The 20,131-nt window shown below is 41.3% G+C and overlaps 1 protein-coding gene across 2 annotated transcripts in view; it reads right to left on the bottom strand.

The window, feature by feature from the left end:
- Positions 1 to 338: 338 nt before the first annotated feature.
- The window catches only part of LOC106962965 (membrane-associated guanylate kinase, WW and PDZ domain-containing protein 1-like), a 99,186-nt gene continuing 79,393 nt past the window's right edge, over positions 339 to 20,131 (bottom strand). Inside the window, exons 5-12 of one of the 2 annotated variants that reach the window (XM_015057647.1) lie at positions 17,796 to 18,021; positions 16,887 to 16,969; positions 16,253 to 16,285; positions 10,514 to 10,571; positions 7,970 to 8,103; positions 6,448 to 6,564; positions 3,376 to 3,561; positions 339 to 3,286 (exon numbers count right to left, since the gene is read on the bottom strand). In XM_015057647.1, the coding sequence (XP_014913133.1) occupies positions 2,496 to 3,286; positions 3,376 to 3,561; positions 6,448 to 6,564; positions 7,970 to 8,103; positions 10,514 to 10,571; positions 16,253 to 16,285; positions 16,887 to 16,969; positions 17,796 to 18,021 (1,628 nt within the window). In that variant the 3' untranslated portion in view covers positions 339 to 2,495. The remainder of the gene's footprint in view (positions 3,287 to 3,375; positions 3,562 to 6,447; positions 6,565 to 7,969; positions 8,104 to 10,513; positions 10,572 to 16,252; positions 16,286 to 16,886; positions 16,970 to 17,795; positions 18,022 to 20,131) is intronic. The other variant, XM_015057648.1, reaches the window with a different exon arrangement.

Raw genomic sequence — 20,131 nt, 5'->3', positions numbered from 1 at the left:
AAATTGCGTGCAAATCTGGCATAGCAGTAGCAAACGAAGACAATGGTGTTTACCGAAGGCAGACAAGCAACGTCTGCATAAGGAAGATGTCGACGCTGAAGTGTTCCAATTATCATGGCTCGCTCATTACTGCTTGTTCGAAGGAATTGAGCACTTCATCAGCAGGACTTGGTGTTTAACTGTGCAAACGAGAGAAGTGCAGACTGATGTTCTCTTATTAATCTCCTCGACGGCAAACAAGCAAACATATTTGCTGTTTATGTCTGTTTCGCTTCTCTTCTTGTTCCTCATTAACAGTAAACAGGGTTGAAGAATACACGCATCAAAAGGCTGTTTAGATCGCCGGTCCATTTTTTTTTTTTTTTTGTCATTTGTCCATATTCATTTTAAACTCTGATATTTCTCAGCTAAAGTCAGTTTGTGTCCATAAAGGACAGTTCCAGCAAAAACTAAGGTCCAACCAGTTTTACAGGCACAGTTTAAATCCCTTAACAAGGCGAGATTGTACTATTTTATGGGCTTGTGTGCATTATGATGAGGGCATGATGCTCATTAACAAATGCAAGGAGAAGAGGACTTGTATTGTTGTTTTTTCTCTTCTTGGCCACATATCAAGAGGCTAGACAATGAGCAAGTGACTGAATGGATGATTTTATGTAGATACAGGTATAACATTGAGAGAGTAACACAAAGGCATAGGTTTATAGTGAGATATCATTTGTGGTTGCTATTCACTTGATGAATTTTCTCAGACAGTTTTACCTACATCACCTTGCAGAGGTTGTAAATTACCCATGCATGCGCACACAGAAAAAAAACAACTGTTTTCTTCCTTCAATGAATAGGCTAAAATGCAAGTTGGGGACAATCTGACCTAGAAAATGGTACCAATACTGGTATTACTGACCGGTATGTCTGAGAGGGACCAGATGGGAAATGCTGAAATTCGGTTATTGCACTTTTATCCTTTGTTCACTGCTGCTTTGTTCCCATTTGGTGTTCCGGCACAACAATGATTGTCAATCAGTGGCCGTAACAAAAGCCGTGAGTGGTGCAACTTGAGCAGAATCCTTCACATGCTGCTGTATTGTTTGCAAAGAACTGACACCGGCTCAAGAACTTGGAAAATTTATGTTAAGGGCAAAATGCCACAGACTTCAGCTCAAAGTGAAGCCTGGTAGGTGTAGAGAAAAGAAAGAAAGAGAAAAAAGAAAACCCTAACCCAATTGGCTGCATCTTTAAAGCCATTTGCTCTAACATGGGCACAGAGAGAGCTCAAAATAAACTAGACAGGTTGTCAACTGGCAAACAAAGCGGAGAGGGATGAAGTAGAGGGCATCTGTGGAGACAGATAAGGTTGGTGTGAGAGAGTAAGAACAACAGGAGAGGATATTCAGGCTCTTTGACCTGAAACACCACAGCGCTTTAGGTCTTTTTTTCCCCCCCCTCTTTACACTTCAAACCCTCCTTCTTCTAACGTTGCCGTTTCCATTTCAGGTCAGCCACACTGCGTTGCAGAAGAATCCAGACCTCTTAAGCTTTTTCACATTTTGCTACACTGATACAAACTTTGTATTTTATTGTCTTTTTATTTTAAAACAGACCAACGCAAGGTAATACACAAAAGTGAAGTGGTAGGAAAAGATGTGCAGGCTGTAGTTGGCAGTCTGGTATTGACAATCAGAACTCCAGTATGCCATAAATAGCTGTATTTATGGCCATTTGGGTTGTTGAGATCATGTGGTAGAATGGCCCAGTCAAAACCTAAACTTAAATGAAATTGAGAATCTGTAGCAAGACTCCAAAATTGCTCTTCACAGACATATTTTGTCCAACGTGGCTGAAGTTGAAATATCTTATGAAGAGGAATGTCTCTAGCCATCCAAAGCTGACAGAGAAATACCCCAAAAGAGTAGAAGCTACACCTTATGGCTCAACAATAAACAGGCAAACCACCCTCTGGTTTTTACTTGGGGGTGGGAAAAAAAAATGAAAACAATGTATTCTTTTTCTCTTAAGTTCACAACCAAGCCCTACTGTGTGTTGGTTTGTCACAAAATGAAATCCACATATAATAATATTGTCATTTATGGTTTTAATATGACAGCAAAATAAATAAAAAAAATCAAGGGTTGTGAATAATTTTGCCAGACACTGCATAATCTTTTCGTCAGTGCCATTCACTGAGCACCTCATCCTCTCCATGATCATTCATTTCCTCAAATGTTATTTGAACTTCCTCTAGTACTCCTTCCTGTCCTCCTTACCATAATCACTGCGCTCTCCATTTTGCCTTGTTCGCAATCCAATCTTTTTTTTTTTCCCCAACAATGTCTGTTTGCATGAATAAATAAATGTGTGTGTCGATAAAGGAGCTCTGTGAGTGAAAACAGCCTGTAAGGCAGAAGGCTATTATTTTCGTCAATAGCATTGAGCAGTCGTTCATGGCAAAGGTTCATTATTTTTTGGAGCGCTCTAGCATATGGGCACATAAATCAGAGCCTGCCACAGATCTCAGCTCTGGCTTTCTCACTTCCATCTGTGCTGATGAGTTTAAACACAGCCTGGAAGCTTATCCACAGACCAAATGTATATGTGTAAGAAAAATAAAGATCAGGCATTTGCTCACCTCTCTGCAGCAGCATGGTGACCTCGCTGCCTTTCGGTAACTTGCTGAGCATGTCCACGACCTGGTTGTGAGACATGCTCTGCACATTCCTCTTGTTCACCTCGATGATGATGTCCCCCTCCCTAAGGCCACGGCAGCGAGGGTAGTCCACGATCTGCTTCACTCGCTGCCCTCCACCGCCAAGGCTGTCCGCGATAGTGAAGCCAAAGCCCTTGTCTCCTTTCTCCATGTGTACAGTGATGAGTTCTGGTTGCGTTGCGATGGACGACGCCAGGGTTACCACGTCACTAGAGTATCCGAGCTGGGAGGAGGTATCGGAGGCCACCTCGGTGGAGGGGCTGTGAGGTCGGGGGAAGCCATTGAGAGGCGGTCCGCCGTTGGTTGGGCCGTTGGTGCTCTGACTTCCTTGGCTGGATGGAGAGTCGTAGCTGCTTGTGACCTCCTGGCCGTTGACGATGATGGGATCTTTGTTATCGAGGATGGCCACCGAGGTTACCAAGCTGGTGTTTGGGTCATCAGGGTCGAAAGGCAGTGGGTAGCCGCGACACAGCTCCAAGTTGACCATGGAGCCGATCGGGATGGACTGAAAGATCTTCACCACTTGGGCGTGCGTGTAGCCCAGCACGCAGGTGTCATTTACGCTCACAATCACGTCCCCTTCGAGGTGGAGAGAAAGAGGGCGTGTAGTGACTGAAACGGAACCAGTTCTCCCCTTCTTCGCAAATAATAAACGCAACGGCACCAACCTGTCTCCATCTTCCCATCAAGGGCTGCCGGTCCATCCAGAACCAAACTCTTTATCTGCAAGAACTCATCCGGCTCGTCCCCTCCAACAACGGTGAACCCAAACCCTCGACGGCTCTTCTTCAGTTTGGTATTGATGAAGGTCCCGTTCAGCTCTGAACGGTTCCTAGTAAAGAAAGGCTTCCCACCTGAACACAAAGATAATGCTGCTTTAATTACTCTCATGTGAAAAAACACAAACTCAATTAGGCCTAACAGGATTTGGTGTGGATCCTTTAGAGAGCTGCTAGAGTCTTAAAATGTGGTCTACGTCTGCTAGCATTGGCCAAACACAATGACACTCAACGTCGGCCTCCCTGCAAACACAAGGTTTTAAGTATATCCTTTTTGATTAAGCCGTGCCAAAGCTTCTCCCATAAGCTGTCTGCCTACAGTCAACGCGCTCTTTTGGCGAAGCATTATAGAGGTGTGGGTAATGGAACAAATCCAAGCTGTTTTTCTGCTTCTTGTCTGTTTAGCCTGACGTGATTACTCTTTTAAAGTAGGCCTGATCCAAATAACAAATAGCCAGGACAACCCCTGGCATGAGATCTGGTAATATGATGCCAGAATAAATCTGCCTTGTAACGCTGCCAACCAGAAGAAGACTTTATCTGGCAAAATAAGTCAGAGACTCTTATTGTGAAGAAATAAAGAAAATAATCCTTGAATAGGTGCATTGTGCCGACAGACGCTAAAATGTTCCTCTTTAGTAATCCTGCAGTTTTAGGTCCTTTTAATGAGGTGGCAGGAAAAGTATCAGCACTATTAAGCAGAGAGTAGCACACTCCCTCCATCTTTTGCTGTGCACTGCCAGTCAGACTCCTTCATGTGTTTAAGGGTGTCCTGCTAGGAGATGCGTAGCTCAAGGTATCCTCCTCAACTCTGACCAGCTTCCCTCTCCCTGCTGAATAGAGCCTTCCCCCATAATGTGATACTGCCACCTCTTTGTTTCATTACGAGTTTGTTGCGTTTAAGATTTTTATGCCACATGCAAAGTTTTACTTTTAGGTCCAAACAGAAAAAAAAAACCCGTCAGGTTTTGGTCTTATCCGAACGTAGCACCTTCTTCCACATGTTTGCAAAGTCCCAGTCACGAATTGCGGAAAATCTCTGAAGATGTTCTAGTCATGCAAGCACGGACAGTGTGTTTTAGATCTCAAATTAGAAAGCTGTGGGGGTCAGGGTTTTCAAGCTGCCGAGTACAACCAATAGCCAGTCCAAACGGACGCCACAGACTCCCTGTGCTACTCTATAAACAGCAGAATTTATTTTACAAAAATAAACACGTTTAGAACAGAACAACAACTAAAATTTGACAGTTTTGCTTCTATATTTTTGCACAATTTATAACAAGTCTGTTTCTACTAAAAGACGGTTGATTGTGTTATACATTTTTCTTTAAAAAAAGGTTCCAGAGGAGGTGAAAAGGAGGCTTCATGGATACGGAGCAGGAGCAAAGAGCAGGAAGAGAAGGAGGAAGTTCAAGTCATCTCTCCCATTGATCTTAAAGGGCAAGAGCGATATACTGGACTCCAACATCTTCTGGTTTCTAAGCTGTGCCAGAGACTTGAAGAGAAGAGGCAAAAGCAAATGAGGTGGATTAGCTGTGCTTGGGACATCAGGACACGCCACTGTGGAATATTGTCTCTGCTGCCTGGAAACTGAGCTGTTGGCACGTCATGAAAGTCATGAAGCTGTCTTACAGCAACAATCTTCAGTCAGAGGCCTCCTCAGATTCACTGCAAGACTGACTGCTACTGGAGAGCCGTCCTGCCTACAGCGTCACCATCCAAAATGACTGAGGACACTTGGATGACATGAGTGAAAGCATTTAATTTCAGAATAAAGTATTTCTGAATTGAACTGAATGAGATTTGGTGAATAAAGCCTCATCTTTTACTACTAAACAACATTTAAGCTCCATGTGATGAAAGATTACATCCAACATGTTACTTCATCTGCTTCTGACAAATGGATTTCAGCAAAAAAGAAGGCAAGACGTCGGTGGAGAGAGGGAACAGAGAGACGCATGTTAAGCAATCAACAGTACAACACTGTTTCGGCAGGACCATAGTTTATGCAAACGATGAAAAATACATTATCCTTTGAGTCAGCTGTGTCCTTCTGTTTGACATTTTGTGGTGAACGCATGTCTGTGCGCAGGGGAACTATATAACATTATTTCTTATAAAAGGAGAGCAACAGCCAAACTGTCAGCTGATATATTCACATCAGGGAATAGACCAAGACTCAGGGGGAAAAAACATGAACTCAGGGAGTCAGATAAAGAGATTTTAAATGATTTCTTTGTCTGGCAGAATAACATAGGGGTACGACGGTCTTGGACAAGGAGACAAACGAGTGGGCTCAGAGCGAGACGGGAATTATGGACTGGAGCACAAGAGAAACTGAGGGAAGGTAGGAAGAAAAAAAAAACCCCAGCAAGACAGGGAGCCATAAAACAAAGATCAACAAAAGACAGAGACACCCGACGGAGAGGCTACGGAGAGTAAAAGGGGAGCTCCAGAATGAGGCAGTTAATTCTAAGCCATGACTGGGCTAATTAGACAGGCTGCTAGTGGGAGGCTGGCATGAAAGGAGCTGGCAACACTGAGAAGGAAACCTGCTGCAGCTGGAGGTGTGTGCATCACTAAACGATGGGTGAAATCAGGCCATTATTTGATTTGAACATGGAACATTACAAAACCGTACAGAGCACGGTTATATTAAGGACGTCTCCTCAGAATCTCAACTCCGTTTCGAGTGCTCACTCGTACAAAATGTACCTCGTTGCATATTTTGAATGCGATAAAGTCTCCCTACCCCTCCCTCGCCGTATTGATTAAGAATAAATGAAATGGCTTCAGAGTTTCTGGGTTTTCATTGTGAAATCTAGAACATAGTCTCAGGCAATGGCAGAAAGAAATGACAGCAGGAGCTAAATCTTATTTAGCACCCAATAGGTTGCTCAGGGTAAGAGAATGGGAGAAGATAATGAGCGCACCTTTTTGTTTCTACGGAACAGAACTTACGTTTTTGTCCCATGGCGTTGGGTACGGGTGGACCCGTCTGGGGGTCCCTGTACGTCTCGTGGTTGGCGGCATAGGTGGCCAGGGGAGCGCCTGCCAATGCCGAGTCCTCGATCCACTCTGCAACAGCAAAACACATCACATGTTCTCTAGATGGGGGAATAAGTAGGAGGATAGCGATTCCTGCTTGTTCGGCTCCAGGACAAGATACGACTCTTATGAAGCTGACTGAGAAAACGAAGGAGTTAAAAAGCTCGAAATGGAGCACAGCTCGACCTGATGCTGGTTCATTGCACCCTTTTGCCATGTCTTTACCTTTGCTCTTTTGCACCTGACTTTTTGATAAAACTGACGATATTTCATACCGACCATGAGTAAATTCATGCCCACCAGGTAGATGTTTCACATCCTCCGTTGACAATTTAAAGTAATTTTCTAGCTTGCGCACACAGTTTCCAACAAGGCAGTGTGGTTTTATGACTTCAGTAAATAACCCTAAACAGCATGAGGTTGCTTGAAGGTATATTGGCTCCATAAAGTGCTTAGAAAATAATGTACTTTTGAATACACAAGGCATTTAAGCAGTTTTATGACTATTTACCGCTATATATATATATATAAAATAAAAAAAACTCTACCAAGGGAAAAAAAAAAAAAAAAAATCGATGCGACATGGGCAGGAAACTGTTTATTTACAGGTCTGAAAGGGAAGTAGGGAGAAATGAAGTTCCAACTGGAAAAAAGCCAAATTGACCAGTAGCAGTTTGAGCGGGTCCTACAAGCTTCCTGTTGAATTCATTTCAGCGGCTGTATGTGATTTATTGCCTTGTTATTTCAGCATTGGAAAGATCAGATTGAAACCTTGATGTCTATTCTCAGTGGAGAGATATAATCAATACTGTAAAAGGGTGCAAAATGAGTAAAACTCTGCATGAAGGGAGCTTTTTTCTAGAGTAGAGTAAAAGTCAGCAGGTAATTGAGGTGAATCTAATGTTTTCTGCTGGGTGAGCGCACAGCGGGGTGTGATAAGTGAACTCCCTCGTGGGCTGACCTGCATTTAAAATCAATTCCTCGGTGGGGTTTCCTATGCGTGCACAAAACGTGAGAAGCAGAATGCGGAAACAGCCTCCCAACACTGGCCGAGTTCGGTAGCTTCGTTTGATAAGAGCTACGTTCCAAAAGAGCTACGTTCACATTTCAAATGCGAGGCTTATTATTTGAAGCAGAAGTCAAAACTTACTTGTGTTTCGCACCTAGGAGAGAAGCTTCAAGTTAACGCAGCAAATGAGGCAAACGCAACAAAGAAATCCAAAATGAACTGAAATAAAAGGCTGCGCCACACAGCCGCAAATCATAGTTATGCCTTTATGGGACAGCGCTTAGCAAATCATACGGCAGTAGCAGGCGGCATCACATAAAAAAATAGCAGTAGCTGGTACGAACACTCAAACACAGGCAACGCAGGCGTAAACATGAATATTAAAGAAAGAAAATGACGCCCCTTGGCGGGGGCTTGTGAACGAACCTCGGATGTAGCGCTCACCTTCAGGTGGCTGCTGGCTTTGGGGCTGAGGCTGCTGGGCGGGCTGCTGTTCCAGCTGCCTGCGCCTCTTAGCCTCCAGCAGCGGGTTTTCGTACTGGGTCTTCCTGTTGATATGACTGTGGATCAAGGGGACGGGGAGAAATGAGGAATGCAGAAGGAATGGATTTAAGGGGGAGGGGAAAAAACAACAACAAACAAACAAACGGGAAAATTTGGCAGGTGTGCAGAGAACAGCGGGAGGACAGAGAATAGAGCCAGGTAGGGCCGAAGAAGGAAGGCATGGGGGAAGACAAGGCAATAAGATCCTGATTAATAAATCAAAGCACATTAGAAATGCACCTGTAAGAGTCCTCTATTTAAATGTATATAACCAAGTTACACCAACAAAACTCTACATGTCTGGCAGGGAAAGTTGTTCTTAAATCAAATAGGTTTTTCCCAGTAAATATTTTTCTAATGGTAAAGTTGACAACATTCCCACCAGATGTTGGTGACGACTAATGCAAACTGGGATAACAAATTCAATATGTTCAACATGTTCACAGCTTAGAAATAAAATTTAGGCAGGATGATGTCTTTGAATTACCACACATTCAAATTCTGTTTGCCAATAAAATATTTCACCCGTTGAATAAAATCCAACTTCTCTCGACAGTCATGCTTGATAAATACCTTTAGAAACCAAGCTGCTAAAGCTAAGCAAAAGTAGCGGGACACTGAAGAAAATTTGGTTTGATTGCAAATGATGTCAGCATCTTAATATTCCGCGACTGTATTGCAATTGCATGTTCTCTTGATATTATGAAGGCCTAGTAACAACTAAAGTTAGTATTCGGGTAAATGTTGAACACATGAAGAAAAAATGAGATGTAAAAGGCAGAGAAAGCCATGAGGTTATCTGAAGTCTGCCGGTGTTCAGAAAGCAATCCTTCCCCATCATTACTGCAAATTAAGATCAGGTGGCTTCTCATTACAAGGCAACTCAAACATTACCTTACTGTTGCAAAGGTGTTTCTAATCTTGTAAATGTTGCTAAATAATGCATTTTCCAGGGATGGAAAGAACATCATTTCACCATTAACCAGCCACAACCAGGTGCTGTTTGCAAGATTTCTGACAGCGAAGTCAAAAGAATAATCAGAAGCCTTGTACAGCCGCAAAGAGATTTATAAAGAGCCGGGATTTGCAGATAGGTGCGTTATAACTTCAGTGGCTTCTATGCAAACTCACCGCACAATACTCGACTCTTGAAGAAAAAGATTATTGCATAACATTTGGACAGGTCCAAGAAGCACTGGCTTATAAAATGCGCAGATACATTCAAAAATAGGCTTTTTAGATGCGTTTTTTTTGCCCAAACAAATAGTGAACTTTGGAAGCGAGAATCCTGGTGTGGGTTTGTTTTACAGCAAATGGTACCATCAGACTTCATAAAATTAAACAAAGAATGAATGGGGAAATTCATAGGGGCATTCTTGACAAGAATCTGAAGATGAAACGACCAGCGTTTTTCTTCAGAAAGACAATGATCCCAAACAAACTAACAGGAAAAAGAAAACGGAAAGCTACGTGAATGACCAAGTCCAAGTCATTCTCACAACTTGACATCAATTGAAAACAGAGTGTGGAAGAAGTTTCCAGAACCTTTAACATTTGAAAATGCAGTGGGGGGAAAAATGGATCAAAATTACACCTGGCCAATTAATGTGACTGTTTTTACCCTACAGGAATCTCATTCAAGCTGCCATCTCCCATAGAAAGGCATCCATTCATAAGGTTTGTTCATTTTCCAATTCCACGTTGCACATCTTGATTAACGGACATTTTTGTATGCATCACATTTGTGAATTATTTGAGCCGTTACTGACATCTGGTGAGAGTTTTATGTCAACAGCTCCACTGGAAATGTATTTACTAGAAAAACTGTTCGAGTCGAAGCCTTTTCTGAAGGTTTAATTCACAGAACATCTTTCACATCATCCTGCATGCCTGGGAGGAGCCCAGCAGCCGAAAGCACTTTATTATGAAGCAAATGAGAGCAATTGTGAATAATGTATATAAGAAAATATATTGCATTGACAAAGCAGGACAAAAAATAAATAAAAATGATGCCACATCCCCGAGCTCCCATGCTGCTTTGAACGACATCAAATACACACTGAGCATATTTGTATTAATGCAGAGGGCCGGCAGCTCCACGCTGTCTAAAATGAACAAGGTGCGCACACACACACACACACACACACGTAAACCCAATTGTTGCTTATTTTCCCAAATGGTAGTGGCACAAACAGAAATGTCCTACATTCAAGCATCACGAAAAAGCCGAGGCACAATTTGCTTGAAATTGACGGAAAACAAAACTGTAGGCTCAGATTTACAGTGAGGTCAAGAGTTTCGCTTGTTGGACTAAAAACGGGAACACTCGTCTTTTATGCCCGAGAAGAAACATTTGCTAGACGAGGCCTTCAGTTGATTTCTTTTCATAAATGTCTATCTGCAAACTTCATACAGCGTGTGACTTACTCAACATAGTAGACCCCGTAGACTGGATCATCGATTTTCTCCCATCCATGAGGAAGTTCTGTAAAGGCAAAACACAAAGAGGACCAAGCAGATGAGGACAACATAAAGTTGCAGGAAGGCTTGGATTCAATCATCACTGTTGGGCAACATCATCATGAAACAAGCACTGATTTATTCGTCCATAAACCCTGATTTTCCTGATGAGCCCCAAGTCTCAAAACCAGAGCATCCAGTGCTGCTGTCAGGAACCTGGAGTCATTTCGACCCAATTTTACAGTGACAGCTCAACAAATTAGTCAAAATCAGAAACGTTTGTTTTCATCAGTAATGCTCTTCATCGAGGGGGATTTACATTGATATTAATATCTTTAAAATATTTCAATATTTTAGATCATGAAAACAAAAAATTGCAGGCGAGAGTCGCTTATTAAAGCAATCTGTCATAAACTAAACCTTTAAGCTGAATTTTGGAATAAACCTCCAGAAAGAGATGCTCAAACATGGAGTTTGACAAAATGTAACGTTTATTACTTGCTTCGGTTACTGCATTGTGTTTTTATTGCGTAAAGCACTTTGAACTGAGTTGTTGCTAAAATGTGTGGTACAAATAAACTTGACTTTTTACATACAGACTGCTGGAATAAGTGTACGTTTCGATGTTATTCTCATGAATTGAGACGCGCCTATAATTTGAAATCCGTCAGCGGCTCGGCAGGATCGCAGGTCGTCCTTCTCCTCCTCACCTCCGTCACCTCTCACTGCTGACATTTCCGCACATCAGATAAGAGCACAGCTGGACCCCATGGGCAGAGACGTATGAAAGGCTTAGCGACGGAACGGAGATGAGAGGGAAAAAAAACCCCAGCAAGACGGGTCGAAGAGCGGCAGAGCCAAAAGAGGAGGGGAAGCAGGAAAGGATAAAACAAAAAACAAGAAAGCAGGAAGCAGGCGAAGGCATAAAAAAAGGAGTGGAAGCGGATGGAATAATCCAGGATTTGCAACCGGTGTACAAAAACAGACGGAAAAAAAAAAAGGTTGAGTTGAAAAGATTCGAGTTTGCCGTTACGTGTGACTGAGTGCTTAATAAATGAGGAATTTTATAAATGCACATACCTCTAATTCAAACGGTGCATTCATGTAAAGCTGTCCTTGGCTTGAACAGAAAAGCACTGCGACTTTGGAGCTTCTCGGCTAAATTCCATGCATTTTTATCTGACGTCTCCTTCCTATCTGTAGCTGCAGGACAGTGCGACTATCACACGCTTTTGAATTGATCTTTACCACTTTATAGTTTGTGGCGTTCTCTTGAATACAAACACACCGAATTGGAAGCGGGACCAAAAGATCCATCTCCTCCAGGTTGGAAACTGAATTTCTAGCATCAGAAATCACTTCAGATGCTGCTTCAGAACAGCAGCATGAACTTTTAGCATAATAGAAACATGAATGGGATTGCCTTTGTGGCATGTCATTGTCCGGCATGAATTATGTTCCAGTAATTCAGTCTCTTTGCGATGAGTACAATATTTATCTCTCACAGCCCCGATCACAGCTGCACTCATCATTGTCAGCCATCCACCCACAAAAGCTAATTTCAGAGGCTTCTAAATGGCTCCAAAAACACATTGTTCGATAACTCTCGACTTGTGACACTTGCTCCTGTTTGCAAGTGGGCATTAATTACAAACAACCGTCTGACTCGGAACCACTGTCTGGCTGTTCAATTTGGAGGCCCTCTGCTGCAGCCGGGGAGTGAGGCCATTAACAGAAGAAGTACAGCGACTCGCTAAAGAATTTATATCCCTTGAACTTTCACATTTCAACATGCTGCAAGCGCAAACTCTCGCTGCTTTTACAGCTGTAAGTCTTTTGGAGTTTGTTTCAACTAGAGTTGTACATTTGGGCTACGTTCACACAGCAGGTCTTGGTGTTTAAGTCACATTTTTTGCTGAAATACTTTTTTTTTTTTTGCGTAGTCATTCATACTACTGATTAAAAGCAACCACAATCGGGCTTCTGTGTGAATGCCTTATGACCCTAAGGTGACCTACATGCTCTGAAGAACAACAATGAGGTCACACAGCAGCGCACCGTTTACTGAAGTGATGAACGCCATCAATTGTAACATTTATTTAGCGACGGGAGCCAACAGTATCATCACAAGATCAGGCAATGGAAGAAGCTGGTAAAAAAGAAAGCTCAACTAACACAGGAGCGGGTTTTTGTGGAGCATCGACTGTAGCTTCTGTAGAGAAGTTTGTTTCGATGTGTAGTCTCACGTCGATGACGTGAATATTTGATCAAATAAAAGGCTTTTAAAACTATCAAATACATATCCAAATTAGCACCAAGAATGGAAGAGGCACAGATGTCATTTTATTTTGGGGGTTAGGGGGTGGAAAGATCGAGACAGGGCCGTTCAGACTGCTGTGCGAACGTCGCCATAGAGACAGAAATATTTACCCAGGCTTCTAAAATACCGTCAGTCCAGCCCAATTGGTTGCTGTTATGAGTACCAATTTTCAAGTCTTACCATAGATTCTAATTGGGAAATAGGCTTTGACTTTGACTAGACCATTCTGTTGTTTGATCTAAATTATTATATTTTAGGTCTTTCTATACGTTTTAGGATCGTTGTTCTGCTGAAGGGCATGTCTCCAACACAGTCTCAAATCTTAGTAGCATCTAACAGGTTACCTCCTGCATTTAGCTCTTCCAATTTTCTCATTATATATCCTAGTTAAGGTTGCATGCCAGACCTTTCACACTCTAAAGTTTGAAAAAGCTTAAAAACTACTATTCTTCCCTCAAGTTAACAATAATTCATCAGCTTAACTAGGTTTTATTCAGTGTCATCAAGGGCAAAGGGGGCCAGATGGAATCTTGAGAAAAACATTTAATTTTCCATCCTCTTATGCACCGCTTTGTGCTGTTCAAATAGGACCTCAAAATGTATAGAAATTTGCAACACTATAAAAATACTTTGATCTCTAAAATTTCTCTAGATGACACACAGGACAGCATTTGTATCCTAGTTCTCTGTACAATCAGCAATTAGGGTTGGTAATTTAGCATGCGTAAACATTAGCTCATTATTCACCATTCTCCACATGCAGCTGATGCAGAAAGCTCAAGGAATGCAAGATGTGTGCAAGAGTGAGAGCGAGAGAGAGATGCTGCTGCTCCAAGAGCGAAGCTGTGGTGGCTGTGAATTATTTTATTCAAATGTTTTGAACTGGAACGTTAAATGGATTGTGGTCCCGCCTCACCTCGCGCTAAATTCTAATCACCCACTTGATTTCACACTGCACTAGTTTTGCTCCAGAAGCTGCACCTGTGTATGGCTATACGTGTGTGTGTGTGTGTGCGTGTGTGTGTGTTTGTGGTGACGATGTGTGAGACTGCAGAGTAGACGATGCCTGGTGCTGCTAGCTTCTGACAGGGATAGGATACATCTGCGTGTGTGGAAACACAAATGAGAGAGAGGCAGAGAGAGAAAAAACGTGTCACTCATTAGGCTGTGTTTTTCCTCTCACCCTCTGTCCCTCTTCCCACATCCTGCTTTCCAAAGCGAGGGGGAGAACCGAGCTCGGTGAATTACATCTCCAACTGTTTGCATCTCATTCTCCTGATACGCTACGTTGATTGAGGCCTCTTGAGTGAGGAATGTGGCACAGAGAAGAACTCGTCCTTGTGGGTGTATTATGCATGTGTGAACTTTCTTTTTTTTTTTTTAGCTGTGTTTGATTGCATTCATACCAGCTTTGCAGTTTCTGGGCTTATTATTTTTGCCTAATGTCATTCTAAAAACTGTTGATAATCTGATTCGTGTTTCAAGTCAGATGCAAAAAAACAATTTCTCATTTCACATCAGTAAAATTATTCACATTTACGCTGCTTTATGAGGAGCTCTAGTGAGAAATGTGGCACAAAACCATTTTTTAATTGCAGGAATAAAAGATTTACATCAATTCCACCTTTTCATTAGGAACATTCATTTAACCAAGAAATAAAAACATTTTAAGAAGCTATTTTTAAAAGATAATTCAACTAAAACGACCAAATTAATTGGTGTGAAAGGTTAAGGATTCAGAGGACAGGAGTAAAAGATATGCTGTGGGAAGAGCCAAAAGAGTAAAATAAGAACTACAAACAATCCCTTTAAATGTTTATTATTATTATTAATCTTTTCCTTTAAATTTAGAGGACTGATGACTATTTTTAGGAACATTCAAAGCACTATCCATGACTTTGTATTTCCAACCGGTTTAAATCAAAGAGGAAAAACATACAACTCAAGCATGAGTTTATCTTTCCAAGTCAGGAAATGTCTCCTCACTGAAAAGTTTATTAATCAAGAATTAAACCAAGAAAAACTACAACTCTGATGAACAAGGCAGAATAATGAGCAAAAATAATCTAGCAATGACGTATGGTAAACAGGATTGTAAGGGAGGTTAAAAAGAAAAAGAAAAATCAACTCTCAGATTGAAAACTGCAGCATTAGGGGGTGTGATGTGTTCTCCAAGGTTCCATATATAGAACAATTAATCACATCCCACAAATCGCATATTAATGAAGTTAAATTACCACATGGTAGAAAAGCTGGTGCTAATGTTTTAAACAAGTAGCCATTAATCAGACAGGGAAAATGTATCAGTCATAACTAGTTAGTTTTTAATCCAGGAAGCATTTTTTCTGAACAAGTGGACTGATTGTCATGATTGAGATTTAGGTTTGTTTTATTTTAGAAAGCTGATGGGCCTGTTGCTGCCATCTGGCTCATGCAGAGAGCCATTAAACAAAAAAACATCATTAGAAGAATCTATTCTGGATCTGCAGTCTGTAGGGAGCGACGGCCTGCTGAGGTGGGAGTGTTTGGCCGTTTGATGTCCGTCTGTCTGTCTGCAGGCCACATGCAGTCTGTGTAAAAGGCCACATGCAGGCTGCGTTTGCTGAACGTCAGAGCCACATACGAGGGGCTACGCTGGTTAAATGTCAAGTCTCTGCAAGAACGATGTCTCATTTCTAGATGATTGGAGCCGTAGTCACTTCCCGCCTACGGTCAAGTCACCACGAATAAGCCGCCGGACGTACTGCTGATGTGGACGATCAGCTTTACTGATAAACATCTTTTAATCTCACCAGAAGACTCGAGTAGGGTTGGGCATTAAAGGTTAGAAAATAAAATCTCCAATTTCTGATTTTAATCATTTTTCTTTACAAATGACAGAAAATATTTCCCAAAAGTGGCTTTAATTTCAGTCATCCCTTCTGTGTGTTGTACCAGAATGCAGAAATGTCTGTTTAATTACAAGAATTTTGTTAAAGTATTAGCAGAATAAAGACGCAATTTTACCACGTCTGAAAAATGAATAATTGCGTTGTTAGTTTTTGTGTTGGAGGTCTCATAAAATTACTACTTCATTCTACAAATATTAAGACTTCATTTTGGTTGTACTAAGACTTTATTCTCACATTACTACGACTGCATACTTTTAATATCATAACTTTAATTTTGTTTTTTTTAAAAAAACTCTTAGTCTGACTCTTATATTCCGTTGTAGAGTTGACCTAAATTCAAAATCTAAACAAAAGCTGCAAAAACGATTCTCAAGCGAGATGACATTACTCTGACCTATGAAAACCCAAGGATGCACTGGTGAAAAACAAAAAAAAAAACAATTAAATCTTCAAAATCAAAAAAAGTTATAAAAGAGGTCAGGTGTTACTTCTTACCTAGATCGTCCAGCTCTTCTGTATGGACCCCTTCTACTCAGAACAATGGATTGTTGAAGACACAGAATGGGGGTGAGAGAGAGGGAGGGGGGAAACAGACGTTAGGAGGATGCAGTAGCAACATCTGGCCACTTGGTGGCAAGAGGTAAACAAAGCCAGTCCATCAAAGTCATGTGATGACCATTGTTTACAAAACACAGCACGCTGGGTTTCTGCCATGTGACCGGATCTATGTGTTGTCTGAGGCAATATTGTCATAAAGGCAGTGGCTAAACATTTATCTTGTTCATGTGACTGAAAACTGTACATTTTATTTCTTATGAAAACATACTAAACAGATTTCAGAGAACTCTAAGTCCTGAAGCATGGATTATCTTAAGTAACTAAGGCTTGTTTTCCTGAGAAAGCTGGAAAAAAAAAAAAAGCAAACAGCAGCACCATTCATTTCTGTTGCCCAACACTGACACCTAAAGGTTACTGTGGAAACAGCCTATCTGGATTATACATCTATGGCATAGAAATGAACCATGATGTGAAATGTGTCTTTTATCATCAAGTTGTTTCTTCCAATGAATCCGGCACTGAACTAGATAATGGTAGGGAAAAATTAAGAATACTTCCATTGATCACATACCATCATCTTCACATTCTTCCAGGGGTTTCTGAGGTTTGTCCAGGCACCGAGGGTCTAGCCAAGAGGTGGTCTTTGTGTTGTGGCTGAGCAAAACATAAGACAAAAGTTTACCGACACGCCAATGACAAGTTAAAAAGTCAATCACCATTGACTGATTAGGATTTAGATTCACATAAGACGTGCAGCTTGGAAAAGCAATGCAAGTCTACATTCTGCAGTGCTTTCCAAAAGTTTTCAGACTTGGTATTGACTTGTACCAAAGACGAGATTCGTCGTCTTATATTCATCTTCCAGCAGGAGAAGAACCCCAACAAGGTAGCCTTAGCTACTATGACAGATTTGGATCAAAAAGTGCGAGAGTCGCACAGTCGAATCCCAGATGTAAATCAGGATGAGAGTCTTTGGCAAGAACATTTCCGGTCACAGATGCTTTTACTCAGATCTGAGAGATCTTAGGTCATTTTGCAAAGAAGAATGGGCAGAAAGAGGTAAGATGACACAAGTACATGCCACGCGTTCAGCCTTTTAAAAAGTGGAAGAATGTTTTGATTCATTCTTCCTCTTAAACATTGTGCTCCACTTTTCTTTGTCCATCATATGTTTAGGAAAATATATTGAGGTATGTGGTTTTAACATGTTAAAACATAAAAAAATGTTCAAGGGGTATGAACACTCTTGTGTTACCATTTTAGAAGAGAATGTGCCGAGCATTTTATCGTCATCCTCTGTTTTTGCACTTCTTTAAAATCAACTCAGGCGTGGACAGTGATGCATTGAACAACATCTTTTACAAAAACAAAGAGCTGAATATATAAATATTTTAGCAATGCAAGAGTCAACAATTTCACTGAGCCAGACAGACACACTCAATAGCATATTTCAAATGAACGAGAGGCCTTTGTTTCTCACTCTATAAAGTAGACCTCTCCGGTCTCGGTGTAGGCCATCTCCCAGTTGTCAGGCAGAGGTCCCAGCGGGTCCTCCGGGGGAGGATGGCTCAGGTGAAGGTTTGTCTGCTGTGTGCTCTCCGTGGTGGCCGATGGTGAGGGGGTTGTCTCAGCGTAGGACGGGTCGCTGTGGCGAGGGACGTAGGGGCGCGCCGAGTGAGGAATTTCGTCCAATTCACTGGATTCTCCTGTGGGAAACGGAGACAAATGCAGCTCAGCCACTCGTCAAACCAGCAGCACCCTCTACAACCAAAGCGACCAGTAAACTCACGAAAATGCGGCCAATCAAAAACGATCAGCTAACAAGAGCTTTTGCAGACGTGATTACGTGAACTTCTGAAGAGGGCCGCGGCCACTTCCAGCCTGAAGCGACGGAAAACAAGTCGCAACAAGGATTTGACCTTTAAAGCAAAAATAACTATGCTTTATCTGGGGTTCCTACACGATTTTGTCTGATTTCTTTACTTTTCTAAACTTAAATCAGCCGTCAGATCAAAGAGCAAATACAAACGTTCACGTTAGTGAGATTAAGTGGATATATTTCTATAAAAGTTGGATGCAAAATTTTCAAAAAGTACCACAAGTAACATTCTGCTCTTAAAAAAAAAAACTATAAAAAAAAAAACAAAAAAAAACTGGCTATTGAACAGACAACTGCAGGACACCAGTTGCATTACATAGTGCAATTTTACAGGTAGACGCCACAAAATAAGTATGACTGCAAAAATTATTTTAGTAAACAATCTATTGATTATTCTGTTGATTATTTGGATAAAAAAGGCACATTTGACTGATTTTTCATTTAGCCACTTTAGCCTTTCCATACAATATTAAAAGTATGTTAAAAGTCGCAAATAAATAATCCAATCTCTTTTTTAAATAAGAAAATAAAAATTGCACTGCCTAAATAACATAGGATTCCTTTAGTGAATCTGAAGAGGATGAAGCTAAAACTAAACCACTTGAGGAGTTTTGGCTAAAACATATTTAGAGACTAAGGTGTTTAATCTTAAATGTGAAATGAAAATATATGTAGTATTTTCCACCAAATGGCCTTTTTAAGTCTGCAGTTAATTAAAAATCGATTACTAAATTAGTTGAAGATTATTTCAATAACGCATCAATCACCATTAACTATTTCAGCCGTACAAGTAAGTAATAATTTCAGTTAGACATTGAATCCTACATTATTTCAGATTTCACACCTAAAAACTGAATCTGTATACTCTCGACACGTCACAAACCTCCGGCGTCCAATAAATCTGACTGCCCTTCCTGAAGCTTTGAAGAGATTTACGTCAGGCAGCTGAGGGGGCAGTTCACACCTAGAGTCACGGCCTCTGAATTGTTAGCACTTAGCTTCCTGTTATCTCATTTTCACACTCACACTTGACCAGCAACCATTACAGCTCCCACAATCACAAAAAGGCTCACAACTAACTTTTGGTCTGACCTTTTGGGGGGGGAAAAAAACAACAAAAAAACAAACAAAAAAAAACAAAACAAAAGAGTGCTGAGTCAGCATCCTAGGGGGTATTATAAATAATCCCAAAAACCAGTTTTTAACCAGCAGCACAGCTGTCAACATTACGGTTTTATGTATTAAACCTTACAATTTTTATGACAATTGCTTTCTCAATTGCAGAGGCTGCATAATTGCACACTTTCTGGAACTCACAGCAAGATGGCACTATTTAACATTTCTACGTGCTCGTGAACCGCCAAGAAATAAATACATTAAAAAAATAAGAAACAAAGGCTGAAACTTACCAAGGAATTAGCTGTGGCATTCCAGCGACCCATTCAAATACCAAAGAACGATCTGTTCTCCACTTTCCTAATTCCTCTCTTCACAAAGCGGCAGTCTCTCCCTTGTCCTCCTGCCCAATCCTCCTCCACCCCCTTTCCAGGTCACTCCCTCATTCTCTGTTATTTCCGGCTACCTTCACCTCACTTCAATCCCCCTCCCACTTAACCCGTGAGCTCTCCTGTTCTTCGTCTTCCTCTTTGTCCCAAAGGCAACGAGTGCCTAAAAAGTAGGGTTGAAACCCAAGCTTATATTGCAAGCGACACAGGAGGCATTGTCCGGTTGCTGTGCTGTGTTGGTCAGTACATGCAGGTCTGTTTGTTAAAGGTGTCAGTTACAGAAGCCTTACAAAAACAAGCATGAGCTGCAGTTCCTTGCAATCTAGTACCTGTACTACTATGTGGTGGAATAAAACCAAAACTTTGACTGCATTTTGCATGTGCTGTGTTGTCTAGCATCCCTCACACTGACTCAGTTTATTTTAAGGACTA

This window comes from Poecilia latipinna, unplaced genomic scaffold, assembly GCF_001443285.1.
Source record: "Poecilia latipinna isolate Pla-1442-1.1 unplaced genomic scaffold, P_latipinna-1.0 Scaffold1478, whole genome shotgun sequence".
In the NCBI taxonomy this organism is placed as follows: Eukaryota; Metazoa; Chordata; class Actinopteri; order Cyprinodontiformes; family Poeciliidae; genus Poecilia; species Poecilia latipinna.
This window is presented reverse-complemented; position numbering and strand designations above follow the sequence as displayed.